A 14,378-nucleotide genomic window follows, 5' to 3' on the forward strand; every position below is an offset into this window, starting at 1 on the left:
GTGGAAAGGCTTTGGATGGCTCCTTAAACGGTAGAATACCTTACCTACCTATCTCCCCAAAGGAATGCAGCATCTCAACAGATCCACGGTCCATGGTATCATTGATGCCAGCATGAGCCATAACTTGCACCCTGAAGTACTTAATATCTGCAGCTCCAGCTCCAACTGCCATGTTTACCTGGTAATCGCCACCACTCAGAATGCACCAGGCCGTCAGATGCTAGTTCACGCCCTCATGGTCTGTAGTTACCCTCATGTGGCATTACACGTCTTACGTAACTTCAGCCTAACACTATGATTCCCATCTTCCCACTCTGTTGGATCCCTCAGAGTTACCCTCCCTCCGCTGACTATGCAAGAAAATATACGTATGTTCCAGTTCACAGAATGTCGTCTCTTCCTCATCAAAAGACTAAAATCCAAATAGTTTTTCGATCACTCCACTGCTTGTTGCATTCGCCGCACCAATGAGATTGGACCAGTGAACCCATGCAGTTACATTGACTCGTGGCTCGTCAAGTTTTTGCAATTCTAGCCACAGCCGTGCCCTTTTATGGAAGAGTATCCTTCCCTTCAACCTTTGATCAAATTTAATAGGAGCGTGATTATTTCCTGAGCTACCTTGAGCGGGTGCCAACTCCGACCATTAATTCAGTAATAATGAAGTGCAGTATCCAATTTATACAGGCAGAAAGGGAAAGATGCTCTAGGGAATAGAATTTGGAAGAATTTACAGGAACGGCAAAACAGGAGTACCAGTAGGCTTTAGAGAAAATTGTGTGTAAGGAAAGGGAGGTGGTTAGTATGGTAGAAAAATTGGAACATAACAAAGAAGAGTATGGAAAATCAAATTCGAAACTATGGGAACTGCAGATAGGAAAGGGCAAGGAAACTATATATTACGGACAAGATGATTATGAAGATATATGAGAGAAGGAAATGAAAGAATAGAAATACAGAGTTAGATAGAGTTCCAGAGAAGAAGGATAAAGAGTTCAATTATAAATTAAGATGGGCAACAGATAGAGCCAAAGAAGCAGGGCAGAAGAAATGTATATGTAGACTCAATTAAATACCTAGGCAAATACATAGGTGTTGAACAATTCTATAATGTGAACATGATATATAGTGTATACACATTGACCATCTATTGTGAGACATGATATTACTAAAAGCAATTACAGCAATGGACGAAAATTATCAATTTTCTCTTTTTTAGAGATTTTAGATGCAAGACTTTTGATAATTAGGGCTAGTGAAAGAATGAATATCATAAAGAAATGTAGATGGTCATAAGTAGAAAAAAGGAAAATTCTCACTCAAAGGTTAATACTTTCAACAGCTGGTTTGCATGTAATTGAAATCAGAATCTCAATTATCCTGGTTCATTTTACATGCATTCTAGTAAAATTCATGTACCTTTGATCTGTCTAATGGATGGGGTTATCAACTTTGAGATTCCTTGGTACCTTTTATTAAAAGTCAATTTAATGATGAATGCTGGTTTTTTCATCCTTCTTTACCCCCTAAAATTCTATTCATACCAAGTTACTCATCTACTGTTAATGGAAATGACCACAACTGTTAGCAAATGTTCTCTCATTTCCTGATTACTGTAACTTTGTATTCATGGTTGGCCACGTTTCCAGGTTTTCTAGTTGTATCTTGCTTGATTTGCCATTCATGAAAGCACTATATTTTGCACACACCCCACCCATGTTCAAAGTGAACTTGAACAAATGAAAATTAGGTTAGTGGTAAAGCATTTTACTTTTCAGATAAATCTAACTGCTGATTATTGATTTTAGTAATGAAAGATTAGGTGATGCATTGACCCAGCCTCTGTCAGGGTTAAAGTATACTAATAATGATGATAATAATATTAATTTTGTGTTATTTTGATGATTGACCAACACTATTTTCTTCACTTTATCAATGTTTTCCTCGGTCGTTGACGTACTCGGGCATCCGACATGCTCTTCGTCGTTCACATCTTCTCGGCCCTATGAGAACATTTTTTACCACCAATAAATGTGATAAATGTTTCTTCGGTCCATGGTAGCTTCTCCATATGAAGCAGTCAATACTTGGAATGCGTCCGTGCACTTAATTTTGGTTTCCACACAAAATTTTACACAGATATTTTGATCCATTTTTTGGAACAGGCAAAAATCGAAGACAAGCCATAACACGTCCAAGCAAAACAGCTGTCAACAATTAACAGAGCAATCAAATTTTCTGAACATTTCGGCATGAGTGAGAGACATAAGTGCCAACGTAACGCCATAAGAAAATCGAAAATCAAATATACGTATCCCGCAAAACTTCCGAATTTGCAATACTTTTTGAACAGACCTCATACACCAGGGGCTTAGTAATTTGTAGGATAGAAAACTTAATTTCTTTGTCTTCCATTACATCTCTCCCTGAACAAGGCTTATTGCTAAGAGTGTGGATATGCTGATTATTTCATCTCTGGTCACAGGATTTATGTCACAGCAAATATGGAATGTGGAACTCTGTGTGGATGTGAGACCAATTCAGAAATAGAAGTTAGATTCATTAAATTGGAAACATATTTTCCTTAAGTCTAAGTAAAAACGTCATTTAAGGTATGTGCATTGACAGCAGGATGTGATTGCATACCATGGACTATCATTAGTTCACAGTTTCATTATATCAGGTGATATTGTCTGCACATAAGATGATATATCTGACAAAGTATTTAAGTTTTCAATCCCTCAAATTGCTAAGGCCCTCATGTATCTCTGCAACTTAATAAATGAATACAACATTATTAGGGTTAATCTGTCCAAGTTAATTATTGAAATTTTATTACACTAAGAACTTTATTTTTTAGACCTATGATTCAATGAATCCCTTATAAATGCTTTCAAATTATTTAAGCAAATTTAATTGCCACATTATACAGGACACCATTGTATTGGTAATGAATTCAGTGTCTGGAGGTAAATCATTATTTCATTGAATATGTCCAGGTTTGTTTTCCAATTCCACACATTGTTAACTCCTTTTTTGGACACTGACAGTGTATGGCTTAGGGATAGACAATGTCATCCCATCTGGTTTTTGTGATGGCTTGGGTTGTCCATCTGGAACTCTCAATGAATATCTCTGTAGGAGTCCAGTGAAGAAGAGGAATACGTTGTTTCTGGCCAATGATTCACCAAGACATGCTCTCTTGCCTAAATAACAGATATAAAATTCAATAACATACATACTCAACTTTGGTATATCATAAGTCATTATGCATATTGAGAAATTAGTAATATCATTACCATTATTCGTGTACTCTAATTCTGACAAAGATTGGGTCAATAAGTCACCCAATCTTTACTTCAAGTATTTATACAATATTACAATGTAAACAATAATCAGCAGTTGGATTTATCGGAAAAGTAAAATGTTTGGTTACTAACATATAATTCCTTTGTTAATATCTCACTTAGAGCATGGATGTTTTGAAGAATATAGTGCTTTCATGAATGACACATCAAGCGAGATTTAATCAGATCCCCATGAAATATAACCCACCATGAATACAAAATAGCAGTTATCAATAGAAGGAAGAAAAAACATTTAATAACAGCTTTTTTCATTTCCATAATAAACAGTAGATGGGTGACTTGGTAAAAACAGAATTTTAATGGTATGAAAAGTTATGAAAAAATCTAGATTCAGCATTAGATTAGCTCCTAATAAAAGGCACCAAGGGATCAAAAAGATGATAATCCCATATTTAAGCCAGATCAAAGTTAGTTCAAATTATATTGCAATTAAATGAACCAGGATAAGTTTCTTATTTTAATTACATACAAACTAGCAGTTAAAAAATAGTTTTGAGCATGAAAATTCCTGGTTATCAACTACTTATCTATCTCTTAATGAACTATCACCTTCATTTGTATAAGACTATTTTATTTTCACTAGCATTGATAATCAACAGTGTGAAATCTGTAAAAATGAGAAGATTGATAACATTCATCCATTGTTGATATTACTTTTAGTATATCATGGGTTATATTTCATAACCAATCTGTTCACACTACGCATCTTATTCTAACTATAGAAAGACAACTGAGTTTAAAGTTAATTCCTTAGTGGTGTATTTGATTTTTAATGGAGTCATTATGATGAATATATGCTCAAGCATAATTAACTAAACACTTGTAATAATTACCTTTTATGTTATGTCAGGAAAACTATCATCACCCCCTGACATTTTTAGTTAAGATTAAAAACCAGCCATTTTTTTGGCTTTTAAATAGGATTTTAATGGCTTGAAAATACCCAAGCTTGTCACATCTAGGATGTGAGTTGATCTGACTCCTAATGTATATAATGTAATTATATGCCCAAAATAAAAGCATCCAGTGCGATTTGCTCAAATATGGTAGTTATTATTTGTCACACTTATCTTAGTTGTAACTTGCACATAATTTGCTAGGCATACCTGCTCCAAAGGGAATCAATGCTTCACGATTAAGTCCTCTCCCATTCTTGAGTAAAAATCTTTCTGGGATGAGCCTCATAGGGGATTCCCATAGTTTTGGGTCACTATGCAGACCATGAAAATTGAACACCACTACTGCATTCTGAGGAAATTTTTTATGATACATTAAAAGAACTTAAAGGCAATTAGATTTAGTCAATGTTACATAATTTCCATTAAGTTTAAACTTGAAGAAATTCACGGTTGTAGATCTTAAGTATTGGAATTAAATTCAGCTTCTCTTATTTAATAACGTCAAGACTTTGATGAAAGGAGTTTAGGTATTTACTAATAAAATCTTTACAGTTTCTGCTGTGCCTACCTTTGGAATGTGGTATCCTCTGAAAATAATGTAATCTTCATTGGTCACTGGCTTGTGTGGTAGAGATGTTGGAGCAATGCTACTTAGACGATACACTTCAAGAATGGTAGCCTCAGTATATGGAAGCCTATGTACAGTAATACTTTTCAATGTTATGCATATTTTTGTTCCAGCAACAATATTTCCAAGGGAATATTCAATAAAATCAACTGAATCTTTCATGTAAGGCTGCAGAAATGCATGGCAAACATATTTCACCATTAGCAATTTCATAATTGAACGAAGTGTGTCCTTAACTGGTTGCAAGGTGATACTTTTGATGGTGAAAAGCTGTTTCACCTGTAGCTTTTTGAGTTATTTTTTTATATTCTGGGGTAATGCTTAACCAATGAGGTCAGTTTTAGAGAGAAATATGAAGGGAGAGTGTATATTTGGCTTATTGATGTATAATGGAGAAGAGTGAGAAACTCCAAAGGCTTCTTTTTTGTCTTCTTCAAAAGAGAATAAGCAAGAAATCACAATGGAAGTTGGATTGTTTACTGCAGTACATATAAATATGAAAATACTTTCCAAGAAAGGATTTATTCTCAGCAAATAAAGCAGGCAACATAAAAATTAACTACACATTTAGGAACACCAGGTATAAACTACTTCCAGCCAAAAATTAGAATTTCAAACTAAGTGAAGTGTATGCAAAAATGAAATGCTGCATTGCTATGCTAACATTTTGTTGCAATTTCAAAAATTAATACTCTTGACACATATGCAAAACCTATGCTTCTCTTTCTGTCCTTCTGAGAAACTTACTCGTCTTGACCTGTGCCTAGTTCTTCCACTTCAAAAGTCGCCTCTCTTTTCTTTCTTCCACTGTTTTTTGATTAACCCTAAGCTGTCGCTTTTACTGCTGTAGCTCAGTAACACCTAGCATATGCATTTCAGAAGAGTATCAATTACTTGTACATTGACTGAACCACATCAATAAATTTAAATGATCACGTGATGAATGTTTTCATTAAGTGGTACAAGCAGAAAGACATTGTTTCATTAAGTCCACACCCATTTGGGTAAAACCATTGTTCCAGGTTTTTTGACTGAATATGTCCAAATTACTGAATGGCCTTGGTTTCCCCAGATTTCCAGGTATCTGGAATATATTTCTATCTCTTTTTTAGAAATCCAAACAAGGCAGAAAAGATGGATTCTGCGCATTTTGAATGGGATTGGAATGTTGGAGAATGTGATGAAGGGAATATGGTAGGAATAAGATTTGCATTTGTAATAAATGAAGGGAAGAGAGGAGGACGTGGGAAACCCTGTCAATCCTTAAGTCATGAACATGAATTACAAAGAGAGGACTCTGATTTTGCCAACAAAGATGCTTTAAACACATTTTTCATCCACAAGAGAACAAAGTTTCCACTCAAAGCTTGGAACATAAGGAAAGATAAATAAATATTGAATGCATGACAATTTCAAATTTGCAGTTTTCACTTTAATTCAATTATAATGCTTAATTTGTCTTCAAGCATTGGTAATTATAGCAAATACCCCTATTAAGATTTAATTATTTCTTACCTTGTTCTGTCTTCCAATCTTGGCAATCTATCTTTTCCAATGATCTCATCAAGTTCTTGCTGAACCTTCTTTTGCACTTCAGGGTAGAGAATCATGTACAGGATAGCAAATGACATAGTGTTTAATGTTGTGTCAGTTCCAGCCAGGAACAACTCGTAGTAGACTTGCTTCAGCTGGCTTTCTTTAAATTAAAATTGGGTTGAAATTATAAAATATATTATAATATATTTTATATATATTTAATATATATATTAAATTATAATATATTTATTTTTAAATTTTGGATTAGTGTCATTATTTGAGGAATAACATTGAGCAAGATTACAGTACTATTGCTACTTGTAATGCTGAAATATATAACTTTGTCAATATTAATAAGCAAGAAGATAAAATAAATATTGTCAGAATGCATGAGATTTGAGTAAATCCTTATTCCTGAAACATTTAGCTCCACACAAACTATTGTAAATACAATGATAAAGTCAGTTCAAGGTTGTAATGCTTCTAGTTGTTCCCTTTTCACAAGAACATGCATATTTAACATTTCTTACACTTAGACAAAAGCCATTTGAAAATTTGCAAATAAGCTTGGGTGTGGTTAAGAAATTGTTGCTAAGTATTTTTACAAATTGTTACATTTTTTACAATTGTGGCAAGTGCATTTTTTGGGATGAAATTATCTAACTAATATTGACATTGCCTCATTAATCATCAATATTCCTGATTGCATCTTCAAATATTTTATACGTTACGGACCAATCAAACATGAAAGTTAGAATTATGAAAGACCTTATTAAGCAGAAAGTGTTGGAAAGGTTACCTTCAGTAAGATATTTGAGAATTGGAAGAAAAATATATGTAGAAGGACAATATGGTTAACAAAGTATGCCATCATGCTTCAATTCACAAAGAAGATAAGACATAGGCGAGGCTAGCTAAGGTCCAGAATTGCTGGATGATGAAAGAGAAAGGGCTATTCAGGAAATGCATCCATTAGGACTACTCTTTAACTTTATGAGGGAGGAATTTGGCTTGAAAATTTTTTCAGATAAGTGTTAATTCCTTTCACAAAGAAGGGAAGCCATTAGCATATACGGACTATAGAACATAAGTTTGATTTCTCACAGGAGTGAACAGGTACTTAGGATAATCAATATGAGGATGGAGAAGAGAGAGGAGATGATCCATTTGGGTCAAGAAAGAGGGTTGGAATTGTTGATGCCTTGCAGTAATGAAGTCACTAATAGACAGGGATATAGAATGTAATATGGATGTATCTGTTTGTTCCTTCAATTAGGTTAAGATGTTCAATAGATAAAATTGGGTAGAATCAATGAATGCATTGCGGAATATACAAGTAGATTGGAGAGATTGGAGACATCCACTACCTTCACATTCTCATGCTGCTCCAGTATGAGTAGTAGATGGTTAATTGGCATGGTCAAAGCTAACATAAGGGAGAACACATGGGTTTCCACTATCACAGGTGCTTTTTATTGTTCATGTAGAGGAAATAGTCAAAGAAGAATGGGAAGAACTGGGAATAGGAGTGGAAAGGAAGGAAAGTAGGTGAGGATATCATAAAATCAGATTTGCAGATGATCAGGCTTAGTTTGTCAGTTGAGGATGGGGGTGCAAACATTGCTGAGCTCACTGAAAAGACAGTACAATAGGTATAGAATGAATAATTGTAAACAAACAATGGAAACGAAGTCAAGAAAGAGAAATGCTAAGTTAAGAATTAAAATTTATATTTCATAAACTATAGCAGGTGAAACAGTTAACCTTTCTCAGAAGTGTTCTGGATCAAAATGGCCAAAGAGGTAGAGAAGAAAACTGTGTGAGGCCATAATAATTTCAGGAAGAAGAGGGAATGGATGGCAGAGACATTCAGTAATGGCTTTAAGAAAAGGTTTATCAAAACTTTGATAGTGAGCATGGTATTTGTATCTTTTGGAAACTTGATCATTTAGGAGAGGTGATAGGAATAAATGGTAGGCTTTCTAAATATTGGTATGGAAAAAAGGACAGAAAAGGTAACAAACTAAAAAGTGCTGGGCATGGTATCAGAGGAATAATAATTGCTGGAAGAAATCCTTATTAGGTAGGAAAAAGGATTCAAAGCATTTATTAGACAATTGGAATGCTTAAGACTGAGATAGATGGGAGGGCTTTACATACACAAGGAAGGATAGGAGTAGGACAGGTACGCTGGATGGAATGGGAAAAAGATGAATGTGGAATAGAAGAGGGGCTTATTTAAGTTTCAAATGTCACATTGTATTCTGTAAGGAGAAGCTAGGAAATGCATCACTGTAATGTTGTATAGCCTAAGTCCATCCTAAGCATACCTTAACTGATAGAATATGTGTAATAATAAAAACATTATAAGTTTTTCCCATACATGAATTCTCTGTGTCAAGTTCAATATTAACTCATTTAGCTGTTTTTTTTTCAAAATATTTGAAGGGATTAAGTGGCTCAAAGTGAAATTGTTGAAAGATGCTTTTCATCAGTGTCACCTTCCACAGATTTTCATGATAGTAATCAGATTGAACTTGCTTCAATCATCAAAGTGGGATATAAAAGGCCTTCAAGTCAGGCCACTAAATAAATATATTTACAAAGTAGGTACAAACCATTAAACATATCAGGCATATCATTTGTTCGCTTCTTGATTTCAGATAAATAAATATCCATGAAGTCCCTTGGATTGTCATAGTCTATTGTTTTCTTATGATCTTCAATTTCATCCTGCAACAAGTGTTCATCATAATGCAAGTGCAAAAAATTACATGATTATTTTCATTATTTTTTTATGCAAATAAGCACATATATACTTTTACGAGTAAAATTAGACAACAAGGTAACAACCAACCAAGTTTTTGATAAAACTTTTGATTACATTGGAAGAGTAATTCTTCCTATTCTGGCTCAATTTTGCCTTATAACTAGTAAATATATTCACATGTCAGAAGTGTATCAAGGAAAATTAAATTTAATTATTCACACCTCAAAGAACTTAAAAATAGGCTCCGCGTGAGAATTAAATGCAGAGAATCCAGTCAGGCGAGGAAATATCTTTGGTAGCCAAGGTACTGGATGAAAGAAACTTAACACTTGAAAATTCTTTTGAATTAATTCCTTCACATCTCGTATTAGTTCCTTGAATTTAGAATCCCTGTGATCATATCTCTTTCCAGCCAAAATGTGCCAAAGGACATTGATATTTGTTCCGGACAAAATATCGCAAAAATCCACCTGGAAATTAAATGTGAAATGTAATGAATACAGAAAATCAATTAACTGTTGGAATAACATAATAATGTGGTTATTGTTTATAAGCAGACTTCACACTTTTGACAAAACTTCTTCCTGAGATCTAGGTAATTGAAGCTAATCAGGGAGGCGGTAGACATGCAAGGGAAAAATAATTTGTCAATTTCACCTATGGTCAATATTAAATGTGTTTTACATATTCTTTGACTGAGTTTAGTTCATTTTTACTACAATGACCATTAAACATCAAATGTAATTTAATTACTTTCATTAACTGCTTTGGACATGCAACGTAAATCACCTCATTCGCTCAAGTTTTTTATTGAGCATGCTTCCTTCCCTGTAGCTACATAAAAATGATGCCTATCTCTTAGATCACTCAGTCCCTGCTGCTGTAACCTGGGTACAAATTCCACTCATCCCTAATGATTACATTACAGAACTTGAAAGCATAAAACCCATGGCTTCAATCAAGAGTGCGGTTAAAATTTTATTGAAAGATAAAAATTAAAGAAAATAGTCTTCAATCAAATCTTCCAATTGCACTCACAAACACAACCAGTGCCAAATGGGTTTCCTTATCATTTCTTTAAAATATCACTAACCAATTATCACATTACCTCCTTAAGAGCAGCCTTTTGAGCACTATGACCACTTTTAAACTTCATTGACATGACAATGATGTTTAGGAGTAATTTATAAACCAGGAGTTTATCAATTAACAGTTAATTACTGCATTACAAAATATATTCATCAGACTGGCAGAACCGGGTGAAAATGGAAATGAAAATGCTCTTGGAAGGTAAGAAGTTAAGTTGATTATTATGAAGAAATACCAGCTGAAGCTATTCCTGAAAATGATTATACTATGGAAAATGCATTCAATAATTAAACATAAAATGTGGAAAACTCTTGTTTTCCCAATTTCTGTTTTTTCCACATTTCACATATTTTCCTAGGATCCCTATAAAAGCATAAATTAGTGATTTCACTGAGTTTGCATTGATCATTGAAATAAGAAGTGTTCACTGCATGATGCTAGATGTAAGGGTAATTGGATGAATACATGCAGGACCAATATGTTTATTTGAAAAACAAGTCTCGTTATAGGTCAGTAATTAATACCCTTTAGGAAGAGAAATGGTCAGATAATTAGCCAAACTTGAGTCATTTGAATTTCTTTGAATGTTGAACATTTTACACATAACCGATACATAAATTAAACATGATCAGAAAAATGTTGGATCCCAAGAGCCAAGAGTGTATTTACTTAATATCCTGAGACAGTTCACTCTAATTTGCCTATTGTTTTTCTTATTCTAAGTTGCCGTCGGGATGGAGAAACTGTGGGCCAACAGCAGCCTCTAATTGAAAGGAGATATTCATAGAGAGAGAGAGAATAAAAAATATCCCAATGGCACCAGAACATGGGTTATTATATTAAAAGATACTGTAAATATGATGTGCTCAGATATAATGCCCTGGATATTTCAAAAGGGTTTAACGAAGAATTTTGGGTATATTATTGAAAAATGTTTTTGTCCACAGCCTAGAGGCCATTCTTTGCACTTATTATGGAGCCTGATATTAACTTCGATCACCGTAATACAAAAAGAGAATGCAATTTCTAATCAGAAGTTTCAAGGAGGTTTTATGTCCCAATCAGGTTTTGTACCTCTAGGTGAAGAGGATTAAGTATGCCAACTAAAGAACTCTATTCATGGTCTTAAATAATCTCGATGGACTTGAAACTAGAATATAAATAGTGTCATACAAGCAGTGAATTATACACAATTAAGTCTTCAGCCTTGTGCAAGTTTGAAAGAAAAAGATGGGGTACATTGTAACCATAGCTATTTTTGTTGATATTTTTTGTGTATTATAATCATAATAAGGATAGTTAGGACCAAACAAAAGTTTTGGCTATCACTGGACTAACTAACACACCTGACAGGATTTTGCACAGTTTTTCCATTTTCCACTCTATATTAGTCACTACATTGTACATTATCTTTATACTGAAATGATTTTTTCATGCACTTATTCAAGTTACCAGTCGGAAATTAAGTACATATGAACTTCTCCTTACTGATTTATTGCTGCCATTTAGAATCTACTTCCAAAAATTTAAACACATACCCTTCAGTTTACTTTAATTATCTCTGAATGATGTATGTGGCGGTTCATTTGTTTGTGCGTTTCAGGGGTGTACCGCGAGGTGTCACCCTAGCCATGACCCACAAGGAGGTATCTTGACCCACACGGAGGCAGTCACGTCTCAACCCCAGCCTAGCGTTCGTCCCTCTTGTGCACAATGCGCCCATGGCTTATATCTTACCAAGTTGACCTTTGTCTATTATACACAGCACACAGAATAAATCTGATGTTTATTCAACTGCTTTAAATGTGATTTATTAGTATTTCCTAGCACCGGGTGCACTGATATAATTTCCAGCAACCCCTCAAATTGGTGACCCTGACATGATTGCTAAGGTGACTCAAGTGTTGCGTGTGAAAAGTTTTTATATTTATTTTGTGGTAATGGAAATTTGCAATGGTTGCTGTTTATCTAAATTTGGAAGTACTATCTAATCACGCGGGCCTAACGGGAATATGGCCGAAAATACAGATGCTGTCAACTACATGGCTATGCGAGTGCCGCCATTTTGTCCAGAGAAGTCACAGCTCTGGTTCGCTCAAAACCTCCCATAACAGACCAAGGTCATTGTGGTAAGATATATGCCATGGGTTCACAAGATGGATGAACACTCGGCTGAGGTTCAGACGTGACTGCCTCCGTGGCACACCCCTGAATCGCACAAACAAATGAACTGCCACAATGTATATCAATAATATTTATTTAATTCATCCAGGGAAATATCTCTCTGGTTGAAAGGCTAATGAACTAATTCATTTATATAAAAAGGAAGGGCAAATATAATTATCAAAATGATTGAATATGAAGAGAAATCCAGCAAAATTTTAAAAAATCTCAAGTTTTCACATTGCAATGGTATCATCGGGGATGTCATGGCTCAACAATTAAAATGATGGTTGACCAATTGTACGAAGGACATTGCAAGTTGGCTTGGTTACTATTTGAACACTCTGAGTTTCATTTTTATTCAAGGCATTGATACCTACTTCTTTTTACATTCTACAAGTTCAACCCCCTAAATAATAAAAAGAATATAGAAAATTCAGCGAGGAAATAGTTTTCCACAAAGGCAATAATACACTGGCATCATTATAGTCCTTAATTTATTTTAACTTCACAGAGTTCATATCCTTAGGTGAAGTCACCCCTGTTGGTTTTCTAAATGAACCCGTTTGAAGTTTCAATAGTAACATATCAATTCAAAGTTCCATTTTCCATACCCATATGTCATATAATTATGTAATTCAGTAATTTTATTGGCATGAATGATAAATAATGTAACAGACACTCATTTTTACAATAATAAGTTGAGAATTATTGATATTTTAAAGCTCATTACATTTTCCTGTCATCATTAGGCTGTAAGGCAGAGAGTGGATTATATCCTGGATAAATGCTTTCATTGTGGAAGTATTGCCAATATTTAAAAAAGTCTATTCCAAGCTAAAGAATTTCTTGAGCTCTAAGTGCATGAAACAACATTAAATCTAACTAAGCTTAAAAAGAATTTTTGAGGCAATATGACTTGACAATAATTACATGCCTTAATTTTTTCATAATCTCCCAAATCTATTTGGGCACAATTTTCATGAGATACCATGCCCTACTTTAAAGTAGATGCTTTGAAAGAGATATTTCATAGGAACGATAATATGCAATGATAACTTTACTTCCATTCATGTGTTTCTTACTGGATTAGCGTAGCTCTTTTCATATCCTCCAGAAAGTTCATCAATGTCATCAAACATAGCTTGTAGTTCTTCATGAACAATGCCATCTAATGAACTCTTGCCAAAACCAAGGTCACGTAGGTGTTGCAAAGTGAAACGTCGCTGTAACCTCCATTCTTCACCTGAAGCATGTGCAATGCCTTGAAAGTTTTAGAGAGAAAATGGAGATGAATATACGAAGAATTATTATAGGCATTACTCTAATAAAAATAAGATGACTTTACTCTAATGCAGTTATAAATAAGTAAGTTAATACTAACTTACTACATTTAGGCTAGCAGATGATTGTGTATTCATGAGATGAAGAGGTTTGGGATGAGAAGACTAGAGGAGAGAGAAGCATATATGTGATGCATAAAAGCACAGCCCAGTTAATTGAGTAAATTAGAATCATAAAAATATTTACTTGTTTGTTTATTGATGCTGAAGCTTCTCCATTCTATTTTAATTACATCAAATGGAAAATTGAATGTTAGCTACATTGTGTGAGGTGCTATAAAAACAGTACTGTAATTGAAGCCAGGAAGAACATTGGATAAATTAAAATAAATATTGAAGAGAATATAATCAATCACCATGTGACATTAAATGCATTAGGGATTTCCCATATTTGATAAACCTTCCCTTTTTTCCAAATAATGTCTCAAAAAATCACTACCTGGCTGGCTTATTTTAATTTCTGATGATCACTATTTATCCCACAGCTGTCAACAGTGGCACTTGACTGGGATTTCCACAAACTCATATCCATATTTCCCCATTGATGTCAACAATTAAAAATGGTCCATTTCACTCCAAAAA

The 14,378-nt window shown here is 34.2% G+C and overlaps 1 protein-coding gene across 1 annotated transcript; it reads right to left on the bottom strand.

Moving 5' to 3' along the window:
- Window positions 1–2,414: 2,414 nt before the first annotated feature.
- LOC139698008 (cytochrome P450 2D14-like) lies at window positions 2,415–6,526 on the bottom strand. Its single transcript, XM_071596864.1, has 5 exons — window positions 6,411–6,526; window positions 4,836–4,962; window positions 4,475–4,616; window positions 3,049–3,206; window positions 2,415–2,519 (listed from the first exon to the last, which is right to left on the bottom strand). Exons 1-5 carry the CDS (start codon window positions 6,524–6,526, stop codon window positions 2,415–2,417), a joined length of 648 nt encoding a protein of 215 aa, XP_071452965.1.
- Window positions 6,527–14,378: the final 7,852 nt, after the last annotated feature.

This window comes from Hetaerina americana, unplaced genomic scaffold (assembly GCF_022747635.1).
Source record: "Hetaerina americana unplaced genomic scaffold, ioHetAmer1.1.p SCAF_8, whole genome shotgun sequence".
Taxonomy (NCBI): Eukaryota; Metazoa; Arthropoda; class Insecta; order Odonata; family Calopterygidae; genus Hetaerina; species Hetaerina americana.